General features: G+C 41.4%; 1 protein-coding gene across 5 annotated transcripts in view; it reads right to left on the bottom strand.

Moving 5' to 3' along the window:
• Nucleotides 1-346: 346 nt before the first annotated feature.
• Nucleotides 347-23,090, bottom strand: part of arhgef10la (Rho guanine nucleotide exchange factor (GEF) 10-like a) — a 112,586-nt gene continuing 89,842 nt past the window's right edge. For all 5 annotated transcript variants that reach the window (XM_044181984.1, XM_044182001.1, XM_044182011.1 and 2 more), the window contains 6 exons: nt 22,865-23,076; nt 21,819-21,976; nt 18,746-18,888; nt 8,477-8,648; nt 4,452-4,574; nt 347-3,837 (listed from right to left, as the gene is read on the bottom strand). In XM_044181984.1, the coding sequence (XP_044037919.1) occupies nt 3,287-3,837; nt 4,452-4,574; nt 8,477-8,648; nt 18,746-18,888; nt 21,819-21,976; nt 22,865-23,076 (1,359 nt within the window). In that variant the 3' untranslated portion in view covers nt 347-3,286. The remainder of the gene's footprint in view (nt 3,838-4,451; nt 4,575-8,476; nt 8,649-18,745; nt 18,889-21,818; nt 21,977-22,864; nt 23,077-23,090) is intronic.

Raw genomic sequence — 23,090 nt, 5'->3', positions numbered from 1 at the left:
TTGGCTTTTTTTCTAAGTGTGGCTCTAATACTCCGTGGGAGTATTCTTACTTTTACTCAAAAAAAAGAATTGTGTTGTTTTTTTAAGCACTGGCTTCCAGCAGATGTAGAGGTAAGCTTATTGTAATTTGAATAACCAAACACCAAATAAGTGAGAAGATAATCCTAATGATACATCAAAGACAGGATTTTCTGTTGCTGAGTCATAAAGAAGTAGTAAAAGTGCACCATCATTAGCATAATAATGCTACAGATCTACAGTATATCTCTAAAACCTAAACTACTGTACCTTTGACATTAACCACCTTCATCACCATTCTAAATCAGTCATATAAAAAAGATCAAACTCATCTTTGAAGATGTTTTTAATTCAAGCTTGTTAGACATTGTTCAGACATGTAACATTATTGGGAACAGTAAAGGGAAATGAGCACTGTGTTTCCATATGCCTGTGACGGCATTATGTGTAATACTTTTGCTTAAAGGATAATTCCGGTTTATTACTTTACTTTTGCAACCTTACTTTTGTAGGTTTGGCCATCATTTGAATCACTTATTGTAATTGTGTAATCGCTGATATATGGGACCATAGCAACATCGCTTCAACAGTCTGCCAGATCAAGAAATGAGCTGATGATCAGATGATCACAGAGGTTGCAAACAAGCCGACAGTTGTAGATGGTAAAACTAAAGATGAATGCACCCATTATGTCAGCAGTAATGCCTCATTGCACAGGAAAACTGTGTTTGCACGACTACACTAAGCATGGTAGGTCAAACTTGAGCTTGGAAGATGGTCTGTAAACGGTGGCGGATGCTTATTTACAATTGAATGTTTTCCAGTTTTTTCTTCCAAATAAGTCTGGCTATCCAGGGTGTTTGTTTAAAACATGTGTGATCAATGTAACTGTTTATGTTTCTTATGTCACCAGGCTTCTTTTTAGTGATGTCATGTTCCCAGATCTCAGCAATGCACTTGTGGAGCACATGTTTTCATAACTGATAAGGCCAAACCTAAAACATAAGATCCAACTTGTAATAAATGGAAGTGATCCTTTAACACAGGAAAATAAAATGCATAGACTGTGCCTTATACAGTCTCATCTAAAACATCAACACTGTTGCAGACTCCTCTTTACAGAAGGCAATATACTGTAGGTTTAATTAGTACAGTTCTAATTAGTATTACAGTACGTAAATTCATAAGTATTAATATTCAGTGCATGGATAATACCTGTACATATGTAGTGTAAGCTAATTAAATGTGAGTCAATGTTCATCAAAGGTCACTATACTTTTGAGATTAACTCTCAGTTGTTAAATGATAAACAGTTCAACAATGCCAACTCTATGGCAGCTTTTGCAAGGGAATGGTATATTTAATCAGGCTACTCAAGCAGCAATACACACTCATCCTCTGGCACAGGTTGGATGAACAACCTCAATAGTGACCATTAGGGCATTGTGGCTCCAGCAGCATTGAATCTCACATGAAATAGAGTTTACATTTCTGACATGTCGTTGAGATTTACATTTAGATGACAGCATCCAAGAACATTTTACATCATCTTTTATTTTGAATGATTCTGGCTGACAGCAGGATGTTTAAATGCTTCTGAATTTCAGTTGAGGAGGAGAAGAAAAGGGAAAATAAACCTCAATGTGCCTCGGGGAAATACAAAACATGAACTTTATCCTGTGATGAAGGGTTAAGATGAGAATCCATGTGTGGTGGAAGGGCTAAATAGAGATATAGGTGGAGGTGGCGGTATATACCATAACCCTCACCATTGCTCGGTTTATTGAAAATCCACAAAGCTATATTTTTTTAGGTGGATACTTGCGTGGCCTCCACCTACTGTGTCCACACACTGTGAAAAATGTGCACTGTAAAGCATGTACTTCTTGGTTTTGTCTGCAAGATAGATGCCAATTTCAATAGTCCTTCACACAGCACCAGTGAGTGCTTCTCATACCAGCAAAATAAGATGAAAACAGAAGCAAAAGTGTTGATGGGACAAGGTTTACATGATGTGGCTAATATCACAGATTATATACCTCAGTGCCTTTTAACTGTAATACAGTCGTATGCTATGTATTGTAAAACACCATCTTTAATCAGAATCATGTTGTATATTATTGAAAATTAATGTGCATGTAAACATGCTCATTGGTGCCTCTCTTAGGTAGGTTCCCTCTGTTTATACATAGCCATTAGCAGTTTGGATGGCTGCGGCACTTTTATTTCGTCATTGGTTTATAGAGTTTTGCTTTTGATGTGTAACTGGGGTTTCCAGCTAATGTGAGTTGTGTATTAACAACCGTGTGCGCACATTTGTTTTATCTAGCTAGTAGATGACAGTGAATAATGAAACAGGTGCTTGGGCAAGATAATACTCTAAAATGTGGCACCTAGAAGTTTCTTTTCCTCGAATAAATCTGCAATAATTACCGGATTTCTACAGTGCAAATATAGATTCTGTAATGTAGAGCAATAACCTCTTTGACTCTAATAAGTTTTGTTTTCCAAATCAGTTTTTCAGCCAGTCTGCACTAACAACAGAGGCATGGCAAGCTCTTGGAAGCAAGTCATTTTTTGTAACATTTTTTTGCAACAGCTGCAACAAAACAGGAAAAATGTCATTCTTTCTTTTTTAAGAGAGCACAAATTCAATTTTGAGACACAATAGAAGGTATCGTACATTCACATTGTATGGGATGAGAGAAAGGCTGGCAAAGCTAATAAAGTGATGCTAATGTGCTTTGTGATGCGGTAGAAGTCCCCAGCTTTCTGCTCTAAACAGATGGGATCTCTCCCACAGGATCAGATAAAAGATGTCCATCTCTTACTCTGCAGAGAATGGCAGATTCAACAAAGACTGCCTCTCAAAGGCTTGCTGTCCATGGGTGCTCACACAGAAGTCCTTCACATAAAATAAATGTGGCAGAGCACACACAGCAATGATGAGGTTAAATTGAGGCATATTAGTCTTAACTAAGGCAGGAAGAATAACCACATCAAAAAAATCGCAATGGAAATAATCTGTGGCGGCCTCTGCCACTGCTGGGAAAATTATGACACACAACCCTTATCATTCAAATCATCCTATGGGCTGACAGTACCTCTAGTAAACAGCATGTCTTAGCTTCCTTATTCCACAGGCTAAATCATAAGATGTCAAGCTCTGTAACCTTCTCATCATATATTCAAACCCCTGAATGTATGGAAAAGGTGATTCAAGGCTGGGTAGACATCTATAAATACACCTTGCCACATATTTTCCATATCACACTGTCAGTGGAAGTTGCCATACCATAAGAATATTCTCTAAACCATCCCCACTTGTCCTAGCACCTGCTGCTGCTCCTTCCTTCAGTCTACGGAAGCCCTTGCCTCCAGAGATAACTGCTGCAGAGATCACCCTGTCCCTGCGTCCCCCGTCGCTCTCACAAGGACGTCCCCGAACCCACATTTCTGGGTCATCACTGAGCTCATAGATAGATCCATCTTCCACGCTATGCTCCAAAGACTCCAGGGAGGAGTCCGAAGCCTCGTCACCCAGCGCCGTTAATGGTCGTCCAGGTAGTCCCGATGTAGAGCGCAGCTTGTACTGCAGCAGAACGCCGCGTCCTTTGCCTCTCCCCTCCCCGTGGTAGGAGCTGGACTGTTGCAGGGACTCCTGAGAGGAGGTGTCGCTGCGGTCCTCGCCTCCACAGGCAGAGTCTGGGCCATCCCCGACAGAATCCCTCTTCAGCAGTTCAGGAGACAGAGTGCTGGTGGTGGCTACCAGGAAGTCCACGGGTCCACAATGGGCATTTAGAGATATCATTCCCTTTCCTGTATGGGGCAGGCAGACAGAATATTTAAATGTCATCCAGAGAGACAATAAATACAGCTCCTATACAGTGCTGAGGTCAGGTCATTGTCAGTGACAACACTTAAAGGAAATTATTATGCAAGTGGCAAATTGAATTGTGCGAACTGAAAATGACTTGAACCCAACCCTGGATCATACTGTATGTCATAAACAGCTAACTGTATTCATTTATTATAATTCCACTGCTGTAACAGTTATATTAAAAACTATACAGCTATAGTTTGTGGTGTATTTACATAGTATTTAATACATTAGCATGGAATAAGATGGTCATGAAGAAAGGTTTGTGCAAGTGGGAAATTATGATCCTCATTCACTTGACATAATTAACAAAATGCTGCCAGGCTGTTTTTAAATTACCCTGCAAGAATACTATATATACAGTATGATTTGTGTGTTGCCTGCCTGGCAATATTTTCACTGATTCCCAGAGCCACAAGAAAAATGTGAAGTGTGACCTCAATAATGGGCAGTGCAGAGTAATTTTTTATCAAGAAAAAAAAAGTATTTGCTTTTCTTTTGACCTCTCAAGAGGCTGTTCAATCACAGTCAGCCGCCCCCCTCTGATCCATACCTGTTATTTTGGTGATGCCCTCCAGTTTGGGAACTGGAAGAGTGATAATTAAGCCTTGGGCAGTGCCCACCCATAACAGCCCCTGGCAAATTAGGAGACTTGTGACTCGCATGCTCTTTTGACCTGCAATATAGAAAACATTGACAGAAAATGGTTTGAGTTTTCTTCACCACCGATTGTTATAGAATGACTCAAAACTGCAACAGATTATGGGGCCTTTTGAAAGAATAATAGATAACTGTTGACAAAATGATACAACTTTTACAGACTGGGTGGTCTATCTTTTAGAGAGTAAATTATGAACTTCCATAGATTTTATTATTAACAGAAGTTCTTCCAAAACACTGTATTAAATGAACTGTTCGGTCCTAGCATGATGAAAAAAGTAAAAAATACTTGTATTGTTGGTTATCAGTGTTAGCTTTAGGTAAGGTTTAAGCTCTGTGATCAATCTGTATTTGACAAGCTTAACACATGCACAGCACAGTCACCTAGGGCTCTTGGTTACATAAGATTATGAAAAATTGGATTTGTCTACTTGCTACTGACCCAGTTGAAAGAAAAACTCTCAAAGTAGGAAACAAGACTCTGTGAACTTAATATTACACATATATGTTAAAGATGGGAGCAGTTTTGAAATCTTGAGCTTCAAAGTTTTCACCTCCTACTGTACATAGCAAAACTAATATACAAGGAAATTCTCTTTTATTGCTCAAATGACAGACATCCTAAAGGTACTCAAATACAGACACCATAATCCTTTTAAATGAGTAAGGCCCTACGTGCCTATGGTACACCCTCAATAATTTTGGTTGATCAGATCAGTGTTCAGTTAGTGCTTGATTGACATCTTCCTGACCTTTATGTTATTTTTGTTGCAGCTGCTACTGTATGGAAGAGCAACATACAACCTCATGATTCTTTCAAGTGTTCTAGTTTAGTTTCCTAAGCAAACACTAAACACACCCTACTTGAAAACAGATCTATTGAGGGTGTACACAGTCTTTCAGTGGTTTAGAAATAACATTAAAAGTTTGGATTTTAAGGTAAATAATTTTAGAGAGTGCCTCTAACTCATCATACCTGCACATTGTCAGTCTATGACTCATCTTTCAAACAAAGCACTATAATGCTGTCTGTCAGAGGCATGAACTTTAAGACTGACTTATTATTAATAACGCAACATGCAAACATAGACAATGTTGCATTTATTTGTTTAGGTTTGTATATTTTTGTCTGTAGCTAATCAGATCTGATGAGATATAACAAATTGGTGTTGGTGCTTATTGTAGTTTTCTGTTAATGTGACAAATTATGTAATTCAGGGTGATTTTCTTTGGATAAAGTTTTTTTATGTCCTGTGATAGGGCATGATGCAAGAGTCAACATGTGTTTTCTGTTGTGAAGTTTTCCATTGCAGAAAAACAATCCATTCCATTGTTTTTGTAGCAATGCATTAATGACAGAGAAAAGATAATTGTCTTATACATGCACATCCTTTGTTTCCACTTAACAAAGGAGTGAAAAACATTGTTTGTTGTGGATTTATTTTTGCATTCCTTCTGTGGTCCCTCAGCACTTGGCTCCCATTGTGGCCTAGTTATCTATAGAACAATTTACCATAATATCCATGGTAACTATAATTGAATTACACCAACATTCGTGTGATCACAACTAAGAGAATGCTCATTTACATGTGTAGCTGTATTTACATGTTTGTTCTGTGTCATGCTCACATTATGATGATTTGCATGAATGGCTCAACAGTGTCATTAATTCATTCATTTCACTGTGTAGAGATGAATCATCCCAAGTAGGAAGCTGATGCTGTCCATAGAAGAGGAAGTGGAGACAGCGCAAAGGAGCACATTCAGCCAACAGAGAGCAGAAGCCTTTAGGTGGAGACCTTGGAGGGTCACAGCAGTGACTTAGGCACCGGCAAAAAAACAGCCTTTATCTCAAAACTGCCTCTGAGTCTATTTGTACTTTGGTTAGAGAGCTTAAGTGAGAGAGTGATACTCATGAACACCCACTCTTGGGTTACCATGAAATCTGAAGTTAGTGAGAAGATGTGGGCGCCAGGCATTGTCTTTAAGAACAGTGATAAAGAGGGATAATGACAAAGGCACTTGAGATTAAGGAGGTACAGCTTAACCTCGAGCAATCTTGCACCTCCAATTTTTGTAGCAATGCACACACTCTGCAGTGTGTAGTGGGGTTTATCGTGGGAGCGGGTATTTGCCTTAAAAAGAAGATGTCTCCAAAGATAAATGATTCCCTGTGATATGTCACTGAGGACTTTATTTTGGAATATTTTTTTTTCACCCTAAGGATAGAACTATTAAAGGCATTAGTAGAGAAGAGATCAGCAGTTTCCTCTGCCTCAGAAACTTCTCTGTTGTTTACTGCAACTGGAATTCCCTGTTGAGTATAAATCACATTAAGGGGAAAGGATTAGGGGGTATATCATTACTGCATGTCCTAGCATAAGTCAAGGAGAAACCTAGGGGAGCAGAGACCCATTGATGGAGAGAAACTATCAGTATTTCATGTGCAGTATCTGTGGTTGTAGAGTGTCGGGGGATCCTCTTTTCTCTTGTGAGCTCAACAAATCACAACTTAAGTCAAAGATCCTCTTCCTTTTGTGGACCCTGAAGACATGAGCTGAGCAACTCTTTTTCTTTTCACCCTGTAACTTCCCCCAGGGCCGAGCCTTGAGGCTGCCACCCTCCCTCAAATCTGCTGCATATTTCAGGGGGAAGCACTGGCGCTGGGTGAAAATGACCTCTGGGTCACCGGTTTTCTCCTGATACCATGGCCACAGGAGTCTGTTCTCCTTAAAGTCTCCTCTCGAACCAAAAAAAAAAAAGAACTTTGATCTAAAAGAGAAAAGTTTGGTGTCTGAAACACATTACTGTTTTTAGTTTTTGTTTTTACTCCTTGCTCTTTCTTTATTTCTTTACTCAGCTCACAAGAGAAAACCTTTTTTTTCCCTGATAAGATGAAGTGCTACCACAGCTTTGAGTATTGCTCTAAATACATCAATCACAGTCTGGTGTGACTCAACGAAAAGGACAAAATTTTCTAAATCCAGATGCATTTATACCACTCCATGAAGTAAAAAATGATCTTCACATGTACTGAATGAGCTGATAGCCCATGTGCCACATGAACATTTTTAAGGCAAGCTGACATTGAGTTACATGTACTGTAGTTATCATCATCAGTGAGTTTTAGGTACGCTTCATTGCTATCTAAATTGTTTACCATAGTTCTTCCCTCAAAAAAGGGATAACACCCACACTGGTTGATAAATATTTCATCCATCATGAAAGAAGGCACACAGGAAGTAATGGGCTATCTGTGGCATCCTAAACAGACTGCAGTGAGAAGTGAAACGGGGGGTGAGAGGATTTTAAAGCAGAGCGGATGAGATGAAATGAAGAGTGAGAGGGAGAAAGTGGGACAAAAAGAAAAGAAAATATTAACTCAAAAGGGAGGAAAGTGGGGAGGTACATGTAGAGAAAAAGAGGTAAAGCGGACATGATACCACAGTAGCATGGATGTTTAAAGAAAGACAAGTGTTTCCATGGGAACCCTTAGTATGAAAATAAGGCTGCCATTTTACTGCTCCTCAATGACTTTATTTAGTTTTTTATTAATCCCTATCTCTCACCCCATGGCTCTATTATGGCTTTGCGAAGGCCTGAGATGGATACTTATTCAGGTCAGTCCCCAGAGTGCAAGACCCAAGGAGCAACTTGGACAAGACAAGAATGAAATTCTGGGGAAGAGAGCACCAGTGTTAAATTGGTGGCCTCTCATTGCTCTTATATAATAAAGACAAAAATGTGACCAGTACATATAAAATTCAATTTTGTGGTACAATTTTGAAACATTTGTCACAAAGACAAACAATTGTATATTGTTGTTTTTTTAACACAAAATATGTGTTTCAGATGCGCTGCAGGATAGAGGTTGACCTGTATATATGGAGGTCAAGACCAAGTGTGATGTGTGCATACCAGTGTTCAGCAGCGTTGAGCGTGTTGAGATGTTGATTTCCTGCAGAAGCTCCAGTGTTTCAGTATGAAAGAGACGAATGGAGGAACCCTCAGAGAATGCCATCCACACCCCTCCACCGGCACATGCCATGTGTGCAACGCTGACCATTGGGTCTGGATGGACTTCAAATTTCTGTAAATGAAACAATAATACTGTTGTAAATAAGGGCAACATGGGAAGAAAATACAGTCACCCACATCATCAACAAATCACATTATTTCCATGATGAAAAATGAAACTTTTCTAAAATTGAAAGGTTAGCTCTCTCTGGAATCTTATTCGGGTAAAAACTGACATTTTGGGGGGATTTTTATCCATATAATCTGTGGACTTCTACTATTGTAGCCTCAGTGTAATTTTTTTTCTAAAAATTGTTTTGGTCTTTTTCATTTTAAGATACCGTTCTGTAAGTTTAGCAACATCACAAATATTTTGCCCTTCTTCATTCATTAAAAATGCATGTGGTTATTTTTCCAAACTATAGACTCCACAAACAAAAGGAATAAGAACAAAAGACAGAAAGAAAGGAAAAAGAAAGAAGGGTGGCAGAGGAGAAGGAAAGTTATTGCTCTGACTTTATATAAATGTATCAAAAACATACAGATCATGGCAATAAAGGAAAGTCATGACTGTGCAGACTGTATCGTGCTTCATCACTGTACAGACTTTGATAGTTGTGACAGTGATTTTAAAGTTCATTTACTAGAGACTTCATTTATATCAAAACATCACAAGATAACTGGCATGATGAGGTCAGTCGAAGCCTCCTGATTCTTACAGTCAGTTGTTGCTCTACACTTGTTTTTCTGTAAATAAAGTCTAGCTGTGCCTCCTAATTTTGTAATTTACAGAGTCCCTGACACACGGGGCATATTTTTGCATCATTCCCCTGGCTTCTATCTTTTTAAGAGCACAATGGAAAAAGAGAGTTTCAGGCACACAGTCTTAATGAGTAGCTTGAAATAAATGCAATGAGCCTTATCATGGCAACACATGCAGCCCCTGCGGTCCAAGGCGTGACAAGGGTTGGTTTGGGCATCATCTTGGAACTCATATCACTGTCAATGCATGAGTTGCATGAGGCTGGGCAATTAGTCAGTGAGAGGGAGTGAGTGAAGTTGAGAATGCACCCCCCATCCCAGCCCTAGTGCACCGGCGGACAGGGATTACCACCTGTTTATGTGCCCTTGCCAGTGGGTCCTCCTTTGTTGAAATTAGGGAAAAGGAAGGAAGACTTTGATGTGTTTTCTCTTTTAATTGACTCCTCAGCAGTGGGTGCCTGCTCCGCCTGGGAAAGGATATGCAATGCATCTCTTCGTTTTCAAGTGCAGCCATCAAAAAATTTGATATCCATAATAAAAAGGCAAATTTCACCTTCAATAACCCATTGCAATTCAAATGAGTTGACAAGTTTGAAAAGGAAAACACAGCCCTACTGTACTGTATATGCTGCATAATTATTGCATTAATCATTATCTAGAGCGGTGGCTCTAAAAGGGACTTCCAGCTAATCAATGGCTGACATGCTGTAATTGTTGGGTGCCATCTTGCTTACCATATGTTCGAAAACACCTGGAAGGCATTCTGGGAAACTAAATGTATACAAAATCTAATTTGACTGAGATACACAGGGATTTCAAAACATGCCTGAAAATGTGTTTAAATCATTGATTTAACATTTGTAAAAACTGTGTTTTACATAAATATCAATTCATATCTAAGCAAATATTGCAAAATAAAAGTCTCCAAATATTTTATCATGGATATAGACCAAACATGTTGAAAGCCCAATGCACTGTGTCAAATACAGGATAAGTACAAGCCATAACTGTTGGCCCCAACCAACAACCTGGTATTAGTCTGCTGAATCCAGCGTTGCTTACAGAGATGAGGTGGTCAGTGAAGCTTGACAGAAGTAATGTGCCCTTTCCACTCAACTCAGCAGTGTCACACTAACAGCAACATCCCTCCTATAGTACTCCACCAGCAGTGGGAAATAACAGCAGAGCTAAAGCCACAAACACTACAGCTGGTCTGAACAGCTCATTAGTCCTTCATTACGCCAGGTGACAAGGTGTCTTTGTCCTTTGCGATGCGATAAGTCCACATCTCCACTCTGGAGCTGTGGCGAGGGAGTCGAGTGGACATGTGAGTGATAGGAGAAAGCAGGTAGAAAAAGAAATAGTAATGGGACGAGGAAAGAACAAGCCTGCCAGTCAGTATTGATCAAAGCCTGTATGTCCATGTATGTCCTACTTTGTTAAGGTTTGGTTACAAACACAATAAAGTCAGACCTCTACAAAGTGTTGAAGTTTGTGAAGCTCTGAAATAATGCAAAGATTGGCCCTTAGGAACTCACAAACAAAGCTGAGAAGTGTCTGAAATCATGACACAAATGTTGGTAGGTTTGAACAAAATGACATTTGTGTAAAAATCAAACAAACAAAGAAAGCAGTGCATTATCATCAGATTCAAATCAGCCCCTACTGTGTGACTATCTACAAACTAAAATATCATTGATTGGTTGACATTTTCCTCATTTTCTCCACAATTACTTGTTTCAAATTCCCATTGTGTGCCATGGTTCCTGTTGCTACCAAACATCTTTAGTTGGCCTGATGGGAATGTGAATAGGGTTTATCATTTTGTAATTTTACTGATTTTTTTTTTTGTTAGGATTGAATCAGTTTAAACTGATTTTTACCTTTTTTCACATGTCAAAAAGTGGTTTCCTCTTGCACAAGGACATTTTTAACCACAGGACGGTGTAGTCCCTCATTCGTCCAGGAGTGTTCCATTGTAGAAAAGGTTTCAGTCGTAATCAGAATAGTAGTAGAATTTGAAAACATTGTCCAGATGACTATGATTGAAACCTTTTCTACAATTTTTGACCACATTTTCTCCACCAGTCCTCTGGTGGAGAGTTCAGAACATGCCTGTAGCAATTGGCCACTGAGACTGACAGACTTGCCGCACCATATCCAGCTCTCTTAATACATCTGTGAGCCAAATCAGAGGTACCATTTGCGAGAATTTAAGCTGGTCTCAGCAGTGATGGGACCTAAGGGCTTCCCCCTGAATTACCTTTTTAGCTACACTAGTGGCCGGGCTCTAGGGATGACAATGTTGGTCCACCACTTTGGTCCTGAGTAAAATATTTTGATAAATATTGATTAGACTGCCATGAAAATTTGTATGGTAAATCATGGTCTGCAGAGTATAAATCCTTGTGGTGATCCCCTGACTTCTTCTAGTGAAATATCTCAGCATCTTCGTATGGATTGGCACAGGAGTATGGTATAGGCATTCATGGTTCCTAGGTGATGTATCCTAATGATTTTGGTGAACCACTGACTAGTGCCACCGTGAGCCAGAGTGAAAAAGAGCGACAACAATTATTGGATGGATTGCCCTGAAATTTAGTACCAACATTCAGTATGAACTGTAATAACTTTGGTGATCCTCCTACCTGATGATGGTGCTAGATGAAAATTCAAACATTTTTTATGTACAATACTTTGGTTTATGACCAAATACCTGAATTTACCTGAAATACTTGGCTGGATCCTGGAGTTTTGTATTTTGCCTGCTCCCTTGTGAACTGTTTGCCACCTTGGACTCACTCCCCTGCTTCCACCACTGCCAGCCGGTAACCTATCTGCCTTTTGTCTGTTCATTACCTGTCTGCCTACCGGTCTGCCTGTACTTGCCTGCATACCACCACCCAATAAACACTTGTAGTCATCCAGCTACTTCACCCTGATACCGCTTCCTGTTCATCTGCTTTTGGGTCCACATACCACTACACAGCATCATACAACAGAATGATCCAACCCATCATGGACCCAGCAGAGTTGGCGGAGGAAGCGGACCAGATGGTGCATGATCTGGTATGCCTAAGGGACATTTGGGAGGGAATATGTGATGAGTCCCGCAGAGAGGCAATCAAAGGTCAGGTCGCAGCCAGATTCTCGACATCACCTGGGCTGAGGGAGGCCATCCCTGGGTGGCTCGCGGACTTCCTTCAGACCCAGACATCCCAGCCTGCAACCCTGCCTGCTACTCCTCAACCGGTCCCAGCCCCGAACCCATACCTAGGCACCCGCTTGGCTCTCGGTGGTCCTCGCAGCCATCGGACTGCACCCTGGCCTGCCAGTCATCAGTCTGCACCCCGGCCTGCCAGCCATCAGCCTGCACCCCAGCCTGCTGGCCCCCAGTTCATATCCCTACATACTTACCTCCTACATGCTAGTCTCCAGTCAGCATCTCAGCCTGCAAGCCAGGGGACACCTCAGTCTGTTGCTTTCTCGGTGCCTTCCGGGAAATGCTCCAGGAGGAAGCTTGGTTCCCACAGTTGCTGGTGTGCCCAGCTGCTCGCCTGTCCAGCTGCTCGCCTGCACCACGGACCAGCAGCCCAGCTGCTCGCCTGCCCCGCTGCCCAGCTGCTCGCCTGCTCCGCTGCCACCTCCAGTCCCAGAGCCGCAGGGGCCTCCAGTCCCAGCACCACGGCGGCGGCCTCCAGTCACAGCTGGATCGCAGCAGTCAGCACCCCCTACTGGATCGCAGCAGCCAGCACTCCCTGCCTCTGCTGGATCGCAGCAGACATCACTCCCTGCTGGATCACAGCAGCCCCCAGTCCCTGGACTCTTTGCTCGATCGCAGCAGCACCCTGTCCCTGGACTCTGTGCTGGATCGCAGCAGCCCCCAGTCCCTGGACTTTTTGCTGGATCGCAGCAGCCCCCAGTCCCTGGACTCTTTCCTGGGCTCTTTGCTGGATTGCAGCAGCCCCCTGTCCCTGGACTCTTTGCCGGATCGCAGCAGCACCAATCCCTTGCCGCCGCTGGATCGTAGCCGCCTCCTTTCCCGGCTGGATCGCAGCAGCACCAATCCCTTGCCGCCACTGGACCGCAGTCGCCGTTGGACTACAGCATGCCACAGAACCATCTGCTGGGTCGCAGCACGCCACTGAATTCTCTGCTGGATCACAGCAGTATCCTCCTTCTCTGCCGGAGTGGCAGGCTCCGGGTTCCCAGACATCACTGGTTCTGCCAGCTCCTCTACCAGTCTCTCCATCGCCGGCTCCCTGTCCTGCTGTCCTGTTGCTGGGCCCTGATCTGGTTCTCCGGCCTCGAGAAGGGCTCTGCCTTCGTCGCCGGCCTCCAGAGGGGTTTCGTCTTCGCCGCCGGCCTCCAGAAGGTCTCAGTCTTCACCGCCGGCCTCCTGTAACCTTCCTCCTGTGCCACCGGCATTCCGCACATGTCCAGCCCCCGGGCCGTCCGCCCGATGTCCCCAGCTCCGCACATGTTCAGCCCCCGGGCCATCCTCCCAAAGTCTCCCACTTGGCCCTTGATACCGCTTCCTGTTCATCTGCTTTTGGGTCCACATACCACTACACAGCATCATACGACACTAAGATAATGAACATGGTAAACATTATACCAGCTAAATATCAGCATTTTAGCATTTTCATTGTGAGCATGCTGACGTTAACATTTAGCTCAAACCACCACTGTGCCTACGTACAGCCTCACAGAGCTGCTAATGTGACTGTAAACTCTCAGTCTTGTTTCCAAGTAATTTCCTTTGTTTAAACCTCTGTGGTAATATCTAATAGTCAAAACTGTCAAAGGTATCTTTTTGAGACGTTAAAAGATGTCTGCATGTTAAGACTGACAAAACAGGTTCTAAATCCTCACATTCTTTCAGCCATAATTGTCTCTCTCTTTCCTCACAGCCATTCTATTGCTGAGGTTTTGTCAGCACTATAATTTTTATGTATCACCACTGGGGTGGAGTGTACATCATCAAATAGTACAAAGCTGAGAGTACACACACATTTGTGGTGATGATCCTCTGGGTTACTTTTGCAGGCGATTTCTGACCCCATAGTAAGTATTCAGCCGTGGTACCAAAACAGACTGAAAGGTTATATTCAAATAAAACTGTATCATCAAGGCATTCACCGTGAAGATTTAAAAATAGACTAAATCAAGCAGTGGGGTGCAAAGATCAGTGGCGTCAAATGAAACAGGCTACAGTGTCCAGAAAAGTCATGGATAAATGATTCAAAAGTGCAGCAAATCCAACAAAGTGGTGAACATCCATTGGGTGAAAACAACAGAAAGAAGTGAAGTGAATATGAGTCCATGACCCTCTAGCCTTGCTCCAAGTCATATCTCTTGATACATGTGCCAGGTTCTGCTTCTCCAGATCCTGGATATGCACCACAGCTCCTGTGAAGACAGCCCTCTTGAGTCCAAATTAGTCAGAAAGACAAGGTTACCAAAGAAGTAACCAGGGCTGACCTGTTAAGCTCTGTGGGAGACATGGCGAACCAGAACTATGCCTCCACTGCGTGGCCATTCAGCTGATTAAGCTTGTGTCTCTGGAGGACAGGGCTAAGGAAAAGAGGTGAAGGAATAAAAGGAGACATCCCTAGCTCAGCTCTCTCCTGATTATGAGGATCTTGAGGCAGCCTCAATAAGCAGCTGTCTCTGTACTGATCATCCAGATTTGTCAGCTGCTTCTAATTTGTTGCAACTTTTAAGAGAAAAAAAATGTAAATACGTGTACACATTAACTTTGGAGGATTGGAGGTTCACATTTTTAAATATTTTTTGGCTACTTTTTTGCATGCTGTTTATCTGCAGCTTTTATATTTATATATATATATATATATATATATCATTTACATGAAAATGGAAAACAAATTTATATGATGTGGGCATTTTGTTTATGTTAGTGTTTTAGTTTGTCTGGTTGTTAAAATTCAGCATCATGTTTTTATGTCATCAAATTGTATTTATCCAGGGAATGTTTGCTTAGCACACATGCTCTTTTTCAACAAACACCCTTCTACCCATTTACACAGCTACACACACTGACATCTGGGAGCTATAATTAAATGGTAATGGTTTGCAGTTTGGCATCTGAATACCATATTAACATTACCCAGAAGAGTTTGTTTTCTGTCATTCATTATTACTACCACAGCCGTAGAAGTCGCCACCCTGTACACCTCTAATGACACACTGTAGAGATGAACACCTTGGAGAATGACTACACAAAAATGGAAAGCATGACAGAGACAACACCCAGGATGATTTTCTGGAGATAATGGTGTGCATTCTTGTACCATAACTCAAGAGCGCTACAACAAAATGAAGCTTAACTGTTTATGAGAGCTCCAACAAACATTGTATGAATCTATAAATGGTTTGATTTGTTGTCCATGCAGCAGCTTCAAGCAGTAAATCTTGATGACATCACAGATTAGAATGCTGGCTCTCTAAGGATGTGTAAAATCTTTTCAGAAAATGAAAGGAGGGAAAATGCTTCCTAAAATGCTGCAAAAAACAACAAAACAAATAAATAAAAAAACACCTTGTCTAGCAGTTTCACTTATGAACCCATCCATCTAGGTCTTCAAACCATTCTCTAGTGAAGACTGAGAATATTTCTAAGCTGGGAAGGTGGGGTGGAGTTTACCTTGCAAGTAGGGATGGAAGAAACATAACACATTTCCTTGAAGCTCATTCTTTAACTGGTTAAGACAATCCTTTCAAACAAGAGCTTTTGAATTGCTAAATATTATAATCTTGATAGGTTTTATTTTGCAAAATTGCAGAATTGTTTGCTCTATAACAACTGTTTAAACATAAGGACATTGTATTTAACATATACTGTAATATTTTTTAAACCAGGGCACCCTCTTGGAGCCAGACCTGGGAGGGAAGCTCACCGGCGAGGTGGCTGGGCCTTGGCCGGGCCCAGTTGGGCACAGCCTGAAAGAACTACATGGAGCCACTGCCCTGTGGGCCCACCAACCACAGGCATGGTGGTTGGGTGCACTGTCAGCCGGGCGGCAGGCAGAGGCGAGGACCTAGGCATGCTGATCCCTGGCATCAGGGTTCTAGGGATGTGGAACGTCACTTCTCTGGCAGGGAAGGAACCAGAGATAATGCGGGAGGTGCAGAGATCAACTAGATAGGGCTCAGCTCTACACATGGCACATGGTGAAGAGTAGCTGGACTCTCTCCTTTTCCGGAATTAAGGGTGAAAGGCACCTGGCGGGTGTGGGGATACTCTCGAGCCCCTCGGTGAGCACTGCTGTTGTAGTTCTCCCCGGAAAATGAGACATAACCAGAACACCTTAGTACCAGAACACCTTAGGCCAAAGATCAATAATAGACTCTGTCATATCATCTATCTTTTATATCTAATAGCATCTTGGGGTTGGGGACACGAAAGCCGAATGGGACAGGTTCAAAGCTTCCATTGTAGAGGTGGCTGCTAGGAGTTGTGGTCAGAAGGTCACCAGTGCCCTTCGTGGCATCAACCTAAAAACTCACTGGTGGACACAGGAGGCTGTAAAGCTGAAGGAGGGCTTTCAGGCTTGGTTGGACCATGGGCAAATACCCAGGTGTTGGAGATATTAAAGGAAGCTATGGAGAAGGACTTTTGGTTGGCCTCAAGGAGGCTCTGTTAGATGCCTGTTAGATGACTCAGGAAGAGAAGGCAGGGCTTGGCTCAGGGTGTGTTCAGCGAGGGAGGAGAAGTGCTGTCCCTGACTGGGGTTATTGTTGAGGGGTGGAAAGAGTGCTTTGAGGAACTCCTGAACCTGACCAACATGTCCTCTGTAGAGGAGGCAGAATTTGAAGATTCAGGGGAGACCTCAAAAATAGGGAGGATTTCAAAAGGCAGGGTTTGAGTTTCAGAGACTTTTTCCTGCAATGTGGTGACTTTTAAATAATAAAAATACCAAAATAATAAGTACACTGCAACAGCATTTTTATGTTAAATAATTTTACTTTTAATTCTCAGGGAAGAGAATTCGCCCCTCTGGCGTGAACTTATATGAGGACAGTGCCTGTGGAATGGCAGACCGGGGTGGTGGTTCCCATTTTTAATAAAGGGGACAGGGTATGCTCCCATCCCTGGGGGGGTCATGGGAGTTTGCCCATCCAGTCTACATGTGTTTTGTGGAATTAGAGAAGGCTTACGCTGTGGGGGGCACTGCAGGAGTATGGGGTACGTTGCTACGGCCATCCGGTCCTTATATAACCAGTGTGAGAGCTGTGTCCATATTCTCAGCAGGAAGTCAAATATGTTTTCAGTGGTTGATGGGCTCCGCCAGCGATGTCCCTTGTCACAGATTCTGTTTGTGACCTTCATGAATACGATTTCAAGGAACAGCCAGGGAGAGAAGAGTGTCCAGTTTGGGGACCTCAGAATTGCTTCTCTGCTTTTTGCAGATGATGTGGTTCTGTTGGCTTCATCAGACCGTGACCTTCATCACACACTGGGGTAATCTTCAGTCGAGTGTGAAGCAGTCAAGATGAGAGTCAGCACTTTGCTGGGAAATGGTGGGTTGCTCCCTACAGTTGAGAGCGAGTTTCTGCCCCAAGTGATGGAGTTCAAGTATCTCTCTTTTAACTGATATAGATTTTAAAAATGTCTATACACAAACAGAAAATGAACAGAAAACACATGTACCATATATACACACACATATATATATATATATATATATATACACACACACACACAACCGCTCAAGCCTGCCACAAAAGCTTGATTCAGTAGACTCAGATGGCTGAAAGGAATACTATGGCTGAATGGTCTTTCATGCTTTTAGGTTGTAGAAAGTCTTATTTACAAATGATGTTACTTTGTATGAAGGGTTTGCAAAAAAAATTATGTTTTGTACATGGAGAAGAAAACACTGTACAATGGTTCAACCAGACTGACAATTGACAGGGCAAAAAACTAAATAAACTCAAGAAAAACATTTGTAAAGGTCACCAAAATGCTTGTTATGACAACTGGATAAACATACAGTATATATTTAAATAAGATGTTCAGTACACATGAAAATGATAAAAAGGGTGACCATATACCATTATAATAATCTAATGAGCCTATATTAATGTAAATGACTCAAGTTTAGAAAAATTCAACAGTGCGTTTAACCAGTCTTAAATTGATGGAGTGATAATATCTCTATTTATCAACTGAAAAGTGTGAAAATTCTTACTGCACTTGAAGTTTTGTTCATTGCTTTTATAGTTCTCCCCTTTAAGGAGGAATCTCCAGATAAATAATGCACAATCTTGAGAATATGCTCAGATGGAAGCAGTTTTTCTGTGATGAAAAATCGTTGCCTGTTTATTTTTTTAGTAACAAGGTAAACTGCAACATTATGTGCCCAACAATGATTTAGGTTTTACCTGAGTGGTGAGGCTGGAGATGTCCATCACTGTGACAGAGTTCCCGCAGCTTGCCCACACTGAGTCATCTAACACCAACAGTGTCCGCACTGGTTCTAAGCCCAGGCTAACACATCTGCAGGAGTCAGGGTCCCAAAGTTCATCTGGAAAAAAAAAAAAAACAGTGAATAAAAAGCAAATACATTGCTCCAAACTACAACCAAGATATCACAAGGATGTAAATAATAAACCCTTAAAATCACTGGCTATTATCAAAGCTAGCCTACAGTTTTATTAATAAACTCAAGCACCGCTTCTATTTGAACACTGTCACTTCTCTTGAGCGAGGCAATTAAATTAAATTCTTCCCACTTGTACCACAGCAAGTTAGCTTGGTGTTTACTTTAAAAATACTCTTAAAGCTATTTCATGTTGTTGAGCAATTACTAAAGCATCAGTGGAGAGGGCTCACAGTAGAGGCTTGTTTTCTTTCACTCTAATGAAAAAAATGCCATGTGAGAGAATATGAACTACAGAATGACAAAATAAACTTGGACTTCCATTTGAGTTGCCACACAATGTGCAGCACAATGTTCGCACCCTTGCTACCCACATGCTAATACGTGGTGTACACTTTAATCCACTTTCCAACTTTGTCAGTTATTTTCTCTCACGCGGACGCGCTGTCTCGCTTTTTGCTTCATCATTGTGAAAATGAAGCAGACCTTTTTTCTTTGAGCTTTAATCATGGGGCACCCGCTGCAGCTACCACAGAAGCACATTATAAAGTGTATTACATAAGCATTTCCTTTGCTATGCGTTAATGAAGCAAAATTAGAGAAGGGAGTGCACCCAGCCATTTAATTAACATTTTGAGTTGTTTATTTCTGCCTTTCATAGCAGAATAGCTTTACAATGCCTTCTGACTTTCACAGGTTAATTGCTTGGCATGTAATAAAGGTCATTTTCCCACCTTTTCAAAATTCACTCTTGTAAATGTCCCTCCGGCCCCTTGCACTAAGCAAAGCCACGCCAAAGCCTCTCTCTCTTTAACGCATGGGGGGCCCAGCATGTCACACTGAACCAAACTTCTCTAACTCCTCTTGCAAAGCATTTTTATTGTAAGTTGACATGATGTCTGATGTACATATCTCTGTGAGGAAAGCAGGAGCACATAATTCACTAAGCAACAATGCGTTGGTGTCTTTTGATACAAGTCTCAACTGAAGCCTTGGAATTTCCTGGCTGCTGCAGACTTTTTTTTAGACAGTAGTATGCTAGTCAAGGACATAAATCTTTCACAGATGTGCCACCGAATCCACAAACATTCCCCGGCACCCTCCAGAGCTTTTCTTCTGTCCTTTTTTTTTTTTTTTATACAAAGCATGAATAATAATATTTAATCGGCATGCAGCAGCTTGGTGTAATTAATCATCCTTTCTGCATGGGAGGAGAGAGGAGCAATGAAGGAAGGCAGGCACACTGACATACTGTGGCCAGGTAAGAAGAACCTGGTGATAGAGCTAATGCGCTCCTGCTGGCTGTGAAGACTGCAAACCACTGCTGAGATGGTGTTAAGCCCTCCTGGCCTTGTGCAACGCCTGACTAAACATGGCATGCCATCTACCACATGGTGAAGTGTTATTTTCATACTTACAGCGGGTGTGAAAATCAGTAGAAATGTGAAGTATAGCATAAAGGGAAAGTGATTCTAAGGCAATTGTTTGAAAGGCAGTCCAAAATTAATATAATTTTTTTGGGCTGCCCCTTGAAAGATTCTAATCATCAGTTGGAGACACCTCAGTCAACTAAGATTCTACAAGTCGAGCAGTTGGTTTTTTTTTGGTCAGTCTGTGTGCAGTGTCAGCTGCAGAGTGAGCACTCCTCACTTTCACGCTGCTCTCTGGGTTAAAATCATTACACTACGTCAAGTCGTCCCATCCGCTCGTTGAAAATGTCTGCAATGGGTACAGGCAGCTGTGGACCCAGACCCAGGGTGAGTCTGAGTGAGACGGAGGCAGCTGCCCGGAGGAAGAGAGGCCTTGCCCGGTCAGGCTCCGAGATAACGTTATCTTCTGCCTTCTGCTTTGAAGTGGTGAATTTACAGCTCACAGCAACTTAATACGATATAGTCTCTGGCTTTTGTTTGATATCTAGTGTCTGCAAAAAATGTTGCACATTTCCAATCCATCGTTAGTGTAGTTAACACGCATTCTAACCTGGCTTGTTTACTACATTACATGAACGACGCTGTCACCGTGAATGTCCTGCCAAATCCTGTTCAAAAATCTGGCAGTTCAATTAAGCGTTGCTTGATAGTCTATATGAAAAAAAAAAAGGAATGAATAGCCAAATATTTATATTGAACAGCCAAATCTGATTCGACTGACAAAATTCTCAGTCAGGTACAGCCATAACAATTTTACAAATACTCTCATTCTCACTGAAAATAGGTTTACTGAAACATTTATCGCACAACACATAACACCAAACTTTATAGGCTACATGAATGAAAACAATTTAGAACACAATCAATGTTTATTAAAGAGCTGTTTTATAAATGTATAATGCACGAAAACAGTAAAACTCATTTGTTCTAATTATTTCACTTTAGGAAAAATTAACAAGAAAAAATGTTTCAGTCCATTTCACCGTAACACCTCATTAAGAGACAACAGTGGTTGACATGAAAATACTAGAAATGAAATTTATTGTGAAAATAAGACACCCTGTTTGTCAAATTGTGTTTGTATTCCATTGGTAGAAACTAACACATGGTAAATGATGGAATTAAATGACAGGCCTCATTTACTGTATCTACAAGACATACAAGTTTATAAAATAGTAATTAAAAAATATAGTCAATTTAAATATGTTTTGTTTTTACAAATATGTTTTTCATTTTGAATTAGTTTTGGCTTAATTTTTCATTATATCTTACCATATAATATACATTTTAAAAAAGTACCAGTGACAATTGCACCTCTTACTTCCCCAACAGACCGCACATAGAGAATAGCAAAAGGCAGCAATATAGCAGACACAAAACTACAGCCATCAGTCTCAAAACAAAGCAACCTCGGAGGCACCTTACCATTGTTACTTCTTCCATAAACCATCATGGTTCCGTTCCGCAGGCCTGCAAACAGGAAGCGAGAGGAGTGCTTCAGGCACAGCACAGGGCAGCCCTCTGGGTTATGGAGGGTCAAGAGGCATTGTGCTGCAGTGTCCACACTGCCGTAGACCAGTATGCTGGAAGAACAATAGCAGCACAAGCCAACATGATAAATGAGTGTCGTTTGAAATGACAGAGTGCCTCGTTTTCATGCAGTTTGATTTAACAGTGCACTTTGGAGCAAAGCATTGTGTATGTGCAACCACTCTGTCTTTCTCATGTTTGAAATGCCATCGGAACTTTGCTGCATCTTATTGTCTTCTTCAGAATGACAAATGCACATCCCTGTTTGTTTCCCTGAGAAGAAAATGTTAAGTAGCATTGGAGCTGACAGTCTTTCAAGTGTGCTAAAATGCTGAAACATTTTTTATTTTATTGTGTGTTTTTTTTCCCTTTTCCCTGAATAGACATTACATTGGAAGAGAATGAGTCAGCATTAAAAAACTGCTGACATATGATTTAGGTTCTTATGCAAATGACTAAACACTACTGTAAATTAAAATTACAGAAAAGTGGTAACATAACAGCTAAATCTGAAATTCAAGAATATTCTCTGTTTGAAGAAAACAAAACAAAAACTAAAAATCTATTAACTGTATAACAGGAGACTGAGATTAAACCTATCATCTGTTACACACAGTGAGGATCAGAAGGTTTATTGGATTTGAAAATGAAACTGATCTTAGCAGCAGTAGCAGAATTGATGCTGTGTTGGGGTATCAACTCTGATTTCCTGCATTGATGAAATAAGCAAATCTTTACTAGATAGGATAATACAAGATACTTTTTTACAAGTATACTGAAAAGCATTTGTGTTCTTATCTTAATATTTGTGCTGTTTTTAACAATAAATATTATTTCCAATAAATCTAATTTCAAAATTTTACCTCATTTTGTATCAACCTAAAAGCTTGTTTCTCTTTTTTCTTATGTATCTGTTGTTTTCAGTGATTTCAGTCTCTCACCGCCCATCATCTAATCCAACACAAATGTTGGCACCGGTCCCTGAGGGGGCCTTGTGAACTCCAGCCTCCACTTCCTCAGTTGGAGAAGGTTCTGGCACATATTCCAGGCATCGGACAGCAGAGACGACCTGCAGGCTCTTTACAGCTCTTGGCATGGGCCTGTTGAGGGAAAATATCTCTATCTGCCACTGAGAACCTTCTCCGCCAGCCACCTGTAGGGAGAAAA

The sequence above is a fragment of the Siniperca chuatsi genome, linkage group LG2 (assembly GCF_020085105.1).
Source record: "Siniperca chuatsi isolate FFG_IHB_CAS linkage group LG2, ASM2008510v1, whole genome shotgun sequence".
Lineage (NCBI taxonomy): Eukaryota > Metazoa > Chordata > Actinopteri > Centrarchiformes > Sinipercidae > Siniperca > Siniperca chuatsi.
Note: the sequence above shows the minus strand (reverse complement) of the source record. Positions and strands in the feature narration are given on the sequence as shown.